Below are 10908 nucleotides of genomic sequence, written 5' to 3'. Positions count from 1 at the left end.
CCATAGGATTGAGAATCTGTACCATGTCTCTATTTATTAAACTATCTAAGCTTAACAGAAATGAACTAAAGGCCTATAAAACACACCAGTCAGCGCCCTCCCTCCCTTCCTGCCTCTCTCCCCAAATTCCTACAGCCATGTGTTCACCTCAGAGTTCTCCGATCACCTACCTACCTGCCGCCCTGTGATGCCGCTCCTTGTTTTTTTTTTGTTGCTCTCCCAGTGCTCTGATTCTTTCCCTCAGGCTCACTCGCTCCGAGTCCCCCACAGCCACTTTTATCTGTGCATCTCTGGCACTGTTTTCCCTCAGGCTCACTCCCTCTGACTCAACAGACATGAGACTGAACGGTTTTCAGTGCTGCAAACATTTAACAGACTCAGAGGGAACATTACATTGGCTAGACATTGAACAAATGGTAATTAGTAGAACAGATTTGTCCTGAGCCTTGCACATTCATACTAAAATATCACAATTCTCCTTCAAATTCAACATCTTTATTGCTGCCAGCTACAGAGAAATTATCATTTGTTCTGTGAACAGTTTTCAACTTAGCAGATTGGTAAAAATATAACTGTGGCTTCACTCCCCGCCTCTCCTTCTGTGAGAAGCTTGCACCTTCCCCACGCATGGAAGGGAATGGGCTGGAGGCTGAGCTCTTTTGCAGCATCCTAACTCAGAGTTAAGAGTATGCACCCAGGTATTAAACTCCCAAATTTAAGTTAGTACAAAAAATAGATCAAAAATTAAGTGCGCAGCAGAGTTCAACTGCATTAAGAAATATGACCTGTCGGAACTCAACTTTATGTATTAAAAGTGCTGGATAAATATTTTCATGTGAAAGCAATGGGCATCCAGAGTTTTACTGCAGATGTGGTGGTAAGTCATATTTTTGAAGGAAGGTAGGAAATCTGTAGCTTCAAGTAACGTAAGCAGGACAAGTTTCAAACTGAGTTCACATCTGAGATCTTACTGAACGTAATCAACTATCTTGCCAAAGACACACAGAACTTCGATCTTCCCATCATATCAAACTGAGGGAGAAAGATGTGTTAAGAGATATATCATTCTACAGGGCTCAGAGATAAGTAATGAGGTAGATGAGGAGTGTGTGTTTAATACTGGTAAATGGAAAAAATGAAATACATATGAAACTGCAAATAGAAAACAAGACCATTCATGAGGAGTACAATGACTAGAAAGGCAAAGCTTTTGGGCTTGTTAGTTGACTGATCATTGAAATTATTTTCACACTGATGTAAACAGGATGTACAAGTACAAAATCAAACAATTAGATTCTGTAGTTATTACTGAAACTATGTTTGAGATCGTTTCAGACAGTCTTAGCCACTGAATTCAGAAATAGCTACGCTATATGCTTTTAAAGAGTAAGGTGAATGTTTTTTGAGGCTTAAACAAAGTTCTTGGCTTTCTAGTTCCCTCCCACATGCTAAACAGATTACAATGAGGAAGCATGACATCCACTGTAGTTTCCTCCACTTATCCTCTTTGACTGTTAAAATGCCAAAGCTGTGGGTTCTGTCCTGACACTTAAACATTCAAAGGTTGATGAAGCCTCAAGGGGCTTATTCACTAGAGGCCTGTGCAAATACTTTCAGAGCCCTGCTGTGCACAGGTTCCAGGAACAGCAGCCAGAGTTAGGGGAAAATATTTTCTAATGGAAGACCATCTTCTTCCAAAGCCTGTCTTTAAAAGTTCCTAGCCTTTTTAGCACAACTCGCCAGTGAAGAATGGACTCCCTGTCTTCAGCATACAACTGACCTGAGACCACTAAGTTGTCTAGGTATCTCTGTACTGGGCAGAAGTCTCATCTGGCAGGAAAGTGTTTCCAATCAGAAAACCTAGGTCAAAGCCGCAAACTGCCCCAATTTATTATAGCGAAGGGAAAGAGAAACTTACCCTTTTTTCAATTCTACTGCTGTGGTAACAAAAAGAGTGGATTTTGTTAGCTGGTAAATATTAAGCCAGAGTTCTGATGACAGATCTGAAACGTTAGCTCAATCTCTTGCTGCCAGACCTGCTGAGTATTTCCAGCATTTTCTGTTTTAATTTCAGATTTCCAGCATCCATGGTATTTTGCTTCTGTATGTTTCGTTGTTAATAGCTACACTATTGGCATATGCATTTGGTGAGAAGAAAGAACTGTGGGAAATGAGATATTTCCTTCAATTTAACAAAAAAAAATCGAGAAGATGGGATTTCACTCCCTATATTCTTTACATTGTATTTTTGTAATTGGTTAAATCAGCTCCCACAATGGCCAATTGGTAACAGCACTGTGTACCTGAGCCAACCATCCTGTGTTCAATTTCTAGTCAATGTTGAGTTAGCTGCTGTCAACCAGGTTAGCAGTAAGAGGAAAAGTCACCAGCAGTCCCTGCTTCTGACAACTGTCCAATTGAGAACAGGTGTTGACACCAGGAGAGTAAAGAAGCCTGCTGCTAAGGCCAAGCTAGGAACGTTAGGACAGGGCTTGAAAAGCTTGCGCACTGGGATGGTGTAGGAAAAGGCTGGGAAGACTCAGACTGGCTGATGACATGCCAAAAGGAAACCTGGCAGTCCAGTTAGTAAAATGGGTGCACTGCAGACGCCATTTGGTTTTGCGTTTTTTCCAATTCCTCCCTATTTAATTAACAAAATCTGCTATTTGTTTTCATTTTTAGAGTCAGCATGACAAAGTCAATTAGAGAAGACAACAAATGCAAAGCTTCCTGTACTCTGCTATCAGAATATATCTTAAGCCTCAGTACAAGTCCTACTACGTCAATGTAAACTGAGTTTTATTTGCTACACCAGCCATCATTATATCCCCATATTAAACAAGCGCAAGAACAATTTATCCAAATTAGGAAATTAAACATATGACTTAAGCAGAAACTTCCTTTCTCACTCAGTTGTCAAGTGTATTGAAAACAAAATATGCACAAATCTCTTCCAAAAGAGACATATATTGGAAGAAGATTGGCATATATAGTGCTGTATATACAGTACATTTCAATTTTAGTTTGAGAAAATGATCTTCCATTCTCAATTATGTTCTTGCAGGGAAAAGGGTAAAGGGTTCCAGTATCTGTGGCAAGCTGATGTATTTGATTTTGGGTTAGATCCACTATGGGAAGACCAAGATCACACCACTCTCAGGAATTTGTAACTCTTCCATGTGTCATTTTTGTTCCCTTTGCAATAAAAATTGCACAAATTGTATTGTGAAATTTGTGGTTAATTTGGCATTTTCATGTTTTATTTTACGAGCTGCAGGCAAATATGTACCACAAGGCACCAATAGGAAGTGGCTTGGATTATCACTGGCAAGGGAATGAATTCAAATGTCTTGGTGAAGTCACGTGTGCTGCTGCAAAGGTATATGAATGATCCCGCTATTAAAAATACACATTTGTATGCAGGGAGGTTACTTAAGACAAAACACCACTACCCAGGAATTATTCCTTATCATTGAGTAGAGGCATTCAAAACCATGAGGGTCTGGACAGGGTAGATAGGGGGAAACTATTCCCACTTTTGAAAGGATAGAGAATGAGAGGGCACAGATTTAAAGCATCAGGTAGAAGAAGCAAAACTGATATGAGGAGAAACTTTTTTATGTAGCGAGTGGTTAGGGTTTGGAATGCACTGCTTGACAGTGTGGTGGAGGCAGGTTCAACGGAACCATTCAAAAGGGAACTGGACTGTTGTCTGAAAAGGAAGAATGTGCAGGACTACGGGGAGAAGGCAGGGGAGTGGTACTGAGTGAGTTGCTCATTTGGAGAGCTGGTGCAGACACGATGGGCCAAATGGCCTCCTTCCACACCGTAACCATTCTGTGAGCAGCATAATTATACCTCTAGAGTCTTAATGCGATACATTTACTGCGGCTTTCAAAATGATGACATCATCTGTAGGTCGGTCATCACGGTTAGTCTCCACCAGTTCAATACGCTTAACTACTGACAACCCGTGGCACACACGGCCAAAGATTGTGTGCTTTCCATCCAGCAGTGGTGTGGGTCCCAAAGTTATAAAGAACTGGCTGCCATTCGTATCTGGGCCTGCATTCGCCATGGCAAGGATCCCTGCACCTATGAAGGGAAAAGGTAGATATAGTAAAATTGGTTAGCATCAAATCTGCTGTGCAGACAGTTAATTTTTAAGTTTATGGTTATGCATGATAAATTTTATTAAATAGAAATATTTGTTTTCACTACTTGTGAATTTATATCAAGCATATGGATGGCAGCCACTTCATTAAAAACAAACAAGTGTTTTTGCACCATTCAGTCAAAAACTAAACTAGACTAAGTCTGATCAAACCAAGATATGAGCTATCTTAATCATCAAACTCTGGCCCTACATGGTACTACCAGCAGTAGATGCAGCAATTACAGCTTTACCTAGTTCTATAATCAAAGTTGTTCTAGACAGTGAAAGAAAAATTAATTTAAATGTGGTTCCGCATTAATTTAAATGTGGTAGTTGTCAATTGTTTAAAGGGAGTCTCACTAAAGTTCTGTTGTTGCCGCCTTGGTAAAAGGCTCAAGAGGAAATCAAATGCCCAATTTTCAAATACATACAGGTTTTGCGATTGGTTTGGATTGTATTTGACTGGTGGCTTCCCTTTGAATTTGAGATGTCAGACATGGGAAAAGTCAGAACATGCTAGTAACCTTTTCCAAAGATATAAAATAAACCAATCCAATATTACTGTCTAAAATTCATCTAAGCAAAATAGCAGGAATTTAGTGATTCTAAAACATAAAAGTTTAAAATAGTAGCTATACTATATATGAACATTTCTCAACACAAAAGGGGAGGCGGGTGGAGTAGTGGTATTGTCGCTGGACTAGTATTCCAGAGACCCAGGGTCTGAATCCTGCCACAGTAGATGGTGGAATTTGGTTTCAATAAAAATTTGGAATTAAGAGTCTAATGATGACCATGAAACCATTGTTGATTGTCATAAAAACCTATCTGATTCATTAATGTCCTTTAGAGAAGGAAATCTTACCTGGTCTGGCCTACACGTGACTCCAGGCCCACAGCAATGTGGTTGACTCTTAAATGCCCTCTGAACAAGGGTAACTAGGGATGGGTAATAAATGCTGGCCTAGCCAGTGACGTCCACATCCCATGAACAAATAATTTTAAAAATATTGTGCAACTCCAAATAACTGGCACTTAATTTACATTGTTCAATTATCCATTAGCTCCTTTCGGGTAGTTGGTATTTACACTGTATTTAACTTTATAATAACATTTAAATAGGTAAACTGTTAATATACATTAATTAACATCATGGGATTATTAGTGATTCTAAATGAATAGATTTCAACCATTGTGTTTTTGTAAACAGGCCATAATTGAAGTTAAATGGAAACAAATTAACAAGCAACAGAAATTATTTCAAGTCTCACACAACAGTCTTCCTTCCAAATATTTTTTTTTTGCTTTTAATCACAATTTGGTAAACTCCAAAAAACATTTGAGCAGAACAACAACATTAGACAAGTTTGCAAACATCATTGTGCTCTTTATGGTGGCACTAACAGAAAGGAATCTGAAAACATCATGAGACCCCTATTATTATTTTAGTCCAAACCCTAGATCTAACGTCACACAAAATGTCTGATATACAATTATGTATTAACTTTACAGTGGATATTTACAAATAGTCAGAAAACCTAGTAATATTTCTCTTACTGTAAGGTTTGCTAAACAAAAACAAAACCTTTGCTAAACACTCAAAATATGCAGGGACTTTACCTGTGAATTTTAAATCTTTGTGTAATTCATCTTCAAAATGTTTTCCATAAATAGATGACCCCCCTCTACCTGTACAAGCAAACAGTAAGAGTTCAGAGTTATTTGAAACATTTTAGGACAGTCACACTTTTCAATTTCTAAAAAGATGGACGTCAAGGCAAAAATCATCACCTCTTAATTGTTACGCAAATATAAATATCAATTTAAAACAGGTTTGAGTTGGGATAATGAGCAACCATCACACTTTCTCTCCACACACAGTTGGAATTACCCTTTGATTTATCCACAGCCATTCTGAAATGGAAAAGTTTATAAGCTGTGATTAAAAATGATAATATATTGCTGAGAGCTCCAAATGTAGAACCTGATGGTATACCATCCTTTACTGCATTGTAAGCTGTAATACTGGTACTATAGTTATCACATGTGTACACAAAAAAAGGCCATTTCAAAATTAACCCATTTTTCCCTCCCCTTTCCAAAAACAACTTTATTCATTTCACTTTTATCACCATCTTTCCACAGATCTTTAAAAAAAAAAACATGATTTGTATTCGACTTGCTCTGCAACCCTCAAAGTGTTGGTTCTATCTCCCTCAAATCAATAGTGAAACCCTCAGAATTATTACTGGCCTTTGTGCAGCTTATTAAACAGTATCAGACTTTAGACAGATGTGAACACACAGCAACCACTTGCTCAGCTCATTAAGGCTGAAAATGGTGACCCGAAGAAGACAGCAAGAGTGCCGCTCATATTCAGTTATTTATGGTAAAAACACAATGTTGGCAATTCCACTGGCTGGAACATCAACTAAAGCCTGACTGTTCTGCCCATTTGAACAAACAAAGTTTTAGTGCCTGAACAGGGAGGCTGGGTAATATAGTTAGTACACAGTCTGAAACAAAATTAAAATTTCTGTTAATTGTAAGTTTTGTATTCAAGAACAAATACATAGTGCTTTCCACTTTTCTGGTATTTAATTTTTTTGAGGTGATTTGTGCAAAGGCATAAAGGACACTGTTTAACTGGGCTCTTCATGTTATCAAAAGATGATTTTAAACGGCCTTGGCAGTAAATGATAGTCCAGAAACCGGGCGTGGGGTAACCGGATTGCTGAAATGCCAGCCCCCGGGGTGTGCCTTACACCTGCATGTGGCGGAGCCAGCTCTGGGAATAACTTGAGCGGCCATGGTCAGCTGAAGCTATTGTGGATGATGGCAAGTTCCTTCCCCAATCCCACTTCACTCTCGTCCCACAATCTATTGATGTATAAGCTGCAGGTGGTGTAACTGGGCAGCTCTTGCTTTCCCCTTGCTTCCTTCACCCCAACCCTCCCCTTGCGCATTTAGGCTTTTCGAGATCCAAGAACTGCCACCTGGCCAGCCAGCAGTGCCCGAGGCTGAATGCCTAGAGGGAGAACAGATGGAGGAATAACAAACATTCGCAGCCGCCAGCTCAGGTGCCGGTACTAAGCGAAGTTTAGAAGGTAGCATAGGTGCAAGATCACTACATGGTGAGTCATCGGACATGAGTTAGCTGCAGCCAGGCTGGGAGAAAGGATAGTGCTGGTGTAGTTAGTTACCCAATGGGCAATGTTGCAGCTGAGTTCTGCTGCAGAGTACTCAGATGAGGGCTTCAATGAGGTGGCGTATAGAAAATGCACACAGGAAGGCTTTGGTGCATTGGGAATGGGAGCAAGAGGAAACGTACCATAGCCTGGTACAGTCACTTAAAGAGAAAATGTGCAAAAAAAAAACATTTGACTGCTCATTCAGTTCTCGGAACTGATTTGAATCCAGCAGCAGGTGGAGGGATTAAATTTGAAAAACCCCATCCGAAATGGCGTTGGGATCTTGGTGGGCTGGGTGCAGAGCACAAAGGAATGACAACCTGACACCAACCGGGAATCTCCCTCAAACAAATCAAAAGAATTGCCGGAGCGAGAAACAGAAAGCAGCAAACTTGAAATGGGAATCGTGCTTTGTTCCTCAGCACAAATGCCAAGATCTTGCTTAGCTGAACACCAAAAATATAAAAGCTTGCACCGTCCTTCTGGATTTCCCCATTCTTACCTGTTCCAGTTGGATCTCCGCCTTGAATCACAAAGCCACTGATGACTCTATGGAACTTTGTACCATTGTAATAACCCCTCCGAGTCAGCTCAGCAAAGTTCCTGCAGGTTTTCGATGCATGCTTCCAATATAACTCCAGTAATATGTTTCCCATGCTGTTAAAATTTTAAAGAAGTTGTGTTAACAAGCAGCCACAAGGACAGATTATTAATTTAATTCTAACTGAATTCAACCAGAGACTTTTGGTTTTTATGATCATAAGCTCCCAAACTGCTTTATGTAAAATCAATTCATTTTGTTAAAATCAATCCACTACATTAAAAAAATAAAAGCAAAATGTTGCGGATGCTGGAAATCTGAAATAAAAACAGAAAATGCTGTAAAAACTCAGCAGGTTTGACAGCTTCTGTGGAGAGAGAAACAGATTTAACTTTTCACGCCTGTATGACCCTTCAGCACTACATTAAAAACTTCTTTATCATAACAGAAATTCATTTGCAAAGCAGAATTAAGTATTTCTCCCCTTGAATTAAAATGTACGCGGGGCAAAACGAGACCTGCATTGTGTTGGGCACTTTTCATTTCACTACCAGTTAGTGGGTTCCCATTGATGTAACTTTGCATTGAGTCAAGAACAGGAAGTTCCCTGACTGATGCCTCTGACCTGGAAGAGTTCTGAAATTTGCAAGTAATGAATGAAAATGAATGAATAAGAGAACGTGTTCTGCTAAGATTTAAAGTCTTTCATATTTCGTCGTTGACTAGAGAACTACGTGGAGCAAATGAAAAACTATCTATCCCTCAGCAAATGTTTCAGCTCTTGCGCTCAATATGGTTTTTCGAAACACGGTGATGCTGGTTACTGTGTTTTGAATACTCAAAAAAAAATCATGGCCAAAATATATATTTTTTAAAAATCCTCCACAAACAATTGAGATTGCCAAGCTTTTGTTTCTTTTTTAAACAACAGTAAAACAATTCTGCAGTCACCCTCCAAACAAAAAACTCTGCATTGCAATCACATGGTGATGTGAGGTTGCCTGGAGTAAGAGGAAGAGGCCATGCTCCTTCCTTGCTCCTTCCTGGTGGTGTGTCTCAGCCCATCAGCTCCCAGCCCATCCACTGTCCCGGGCTTACGTGGTTTCCAGTGTAACATTCTGGGGTTGCCAGGTGTCCGGAGGAATCCCCGACATTGTCAGCGTTCTCCCGCTCGCGCTCCCGGGGAATCCCCCTTGCACAAAGGCTCCCGACTCGCTGCTCCAGGCAAGCTCTCGCCGACCGCCCTCTGTGTCACTGCAAATACTCCTCGGCTGGCAGATTAACCCCCACAGCACACAGGACCAACCTGCAGAGTCAAGAGCACAAACGCATCATCTTCATTTTTGTTTTCACTAACTGCAATTTTCGCACGTTATGCCATGGATTAGACATTGGAATGAACTCTAGGAACCGCAACAATGTCTATTCAATAACAACAAAAAAAAATGCTGGTAAAACACAGCAGGTCTGACAGCATCGGTGCAGAGAAAGGCGGAGTTAACATTTTGAGTTCAGAGCCCGGACTCGAAACGTTAACTATGTCTTTCTCTCCACATCTGCTGTCAGATCTGCTGAGTTTTTCCAGCATTTTTTGTTTCTGTTTCAGATTTCCAGCATCTGCAGTATTTTGCCTTTATCTTAATGTCTATTCAATGTCTAAGCACGCTTAGGTTCTACAGAGAACTGAGGGGTTATAACTATCAGAGACTCATTTCAGCTGAAAAGAGAAAGGCTGACGCAGGGTGACCAACTTTCGCTGAGAAAATTAAGGGACACTGTGGTATGGGGGGGTCTGTCAGAGTGTGGGGAGGGGATGTTGCTTCCAGAGCTGTGAGGGTGCACGAATAGGGGGCGAATGGGTACGGTGCACACATGAGATTTACAGGACCAAATTGCAGGAGAAACAGCGTCCCAGTAGCATTCGGCCTAGGACATGGGACTGCAGTGGCCTCAACTAGAGGACAATCCTGTAAGATAAGGAACTGTTGGTCACCCTGGGCTGAGGGGTGACCTAGTTGGGAAGGGTAGCCATAGTGGGGTGCGGTTAGGTCAGTTGGCTAGCTGTTTGGTTCAGAATAACACCAACGACATGGGGTTTGATCCCTGTTCTGGCTGAGGTATACTTGGGGCTTGCCTTCTCACCTTGCCCCGTAACAAAATCACAACATAAGCCATGGTTCAGTAACCCTCGAATAATCAAGGATGCCATCTGAAGAAGACACGGAGAAGATGGGGAGAATTTTCCTACGTGCCTGGAGCTTGGGGCTAGAAAAATTGGAAAAAGAATTACACCAGACAGGAATGTCAACACATTCCTCCCTCCATCAGTTTTCCCAGAGTTTTTTCTGCATGTTTTCTGGAGCTGCCAACAACGGAACAAAAACATAAACATGACTGCCAGACATGAGACAAAAAGAAAAGGATTCGAAAGACTTAATTAACAAAAAAAACCTTTTGATTACTATTGTAGAAATTTCTGAGTGCAACAACAACTTGCATCCATAAAGCACCTTTAACATAGTAAGCGAAAATCCAGATCCATGTATCACTGATCCCAGAACTGAAAGGTAAGCATTTAAGCATTGAAGATTTTCTTGCTGTGGACCTGGATGCCATGTTGTACTTATATTCACACTGACCTTCTATTCAAGCAGTTCAATGGGAGCAGAAAATCCTGAAAGGTCATCAAATTTGGCTATGGCAGGTATTGGGAACAATAGAAAGTCCTTTAATTGGAGTAGTGCCTTACTTATTTTGCACAAGGCAATTTGATATAGCATTTACAGCACAGAAACAGGCCATTTGGCCCTATTGGTCCATGCTAGTATTTATGCTCCACACAAACCTCCTCACACACCAGCTTCCTCCGACACTTCCAGCATAACCTTTATTGCTTACTCCTTCATGTACTTATCTATCTACTCCTTAAATACATTTATGTTATTCCCCTCAACAATGCCATGTGGTCACAAGTTCCACATTCTAACCACTCTGTGGATAAAGTTTCTCCTGAATCCCCC

At 40.6% G+C, this 10908-nt stretch overlaps 1 protein-coding gene across 2 annotated transcripts; it reads right to left on the bottom strand.

Annotated features, from left to right (window-relative positions):
- Positions 1–1095: 1095 nt before the first annotated feature.
- ppil1 (peptidylprolyl isomerase (cyclophilin)-like 1) lies at positions 1096–9135 on the bottom strand. Of its 2 annotated transcripts, none has more exons than XM_078546596.1 (4): positions 8987–9135; positions 7850–8004; positions 5777–5845; positions 1096–4095 (listed from the first exon to the last, which is right to left on the bottom strand). In XM_078546596.1, exons 1-4 carry the CDS (start codon positions 9040–9042, stop codon positions 3869–3871), a joined length of 507 nt encoding a protein of 168 aa, XP_078402722.1. In that variant the 5' UTR covers positions 9043–9135; the 3' UTR covers positions 1096–3868. The 2 variants fall into 2 exon arrangements, with proteins under 2 accessions (XP_078402722.1, XP_078402723.1); XM_078546597.1 differs by lacking the exon at positions 8987–9135 and adding an exon at positions 8407–8480.
- Positions 9136–10908: the final 1773 nt, after the last annotated feature.

This window comes from Cetorhinus maximus, chromosome 8, assembly GCF_964194155.1.
Source record: "Cetorhinus maximus chromosome 8, sCetMax3.hap1.1, whole genome shotgun sequence".
Classification (NCBI taxonomy): domain Eukaryota; kingdom Metazoa; phylum Chordata; class Chondrichthyes; order Lamniformes; family Cetorhinidae; genus Cetorhinus; species Cetorhinus maximus.
The sequence above is the reverse complement of the archived record's forward strand: the minus strand, read 5'-3'. Positions and strand labels throughout refer to the sequence as shown.

Bases quoted from the DNA above. Each gene is read 5' to 3' on its own strand.
- ppil1 (XM_078546596.1), bottom strand. From the start codon at position 9,042: ATGTCGGGGATTCCTCCGGACACCTGGCAACCCCAGAATGTTACACTG. The intron at 8,005-8,986 runs GTAAGCCCGGGA...AAATTTTAACAG, and splicing joins AATGTTACACTGGAAACCAC to CATGGGAAACATATTACTGG. The intron at 5,846-7,849 runs GTAAGAATGGGG...TTGCTTGTACAG, and splicing joins CGGAGATCCAACTGGAACAG to GTAGAGGGGGGTCATCTATT.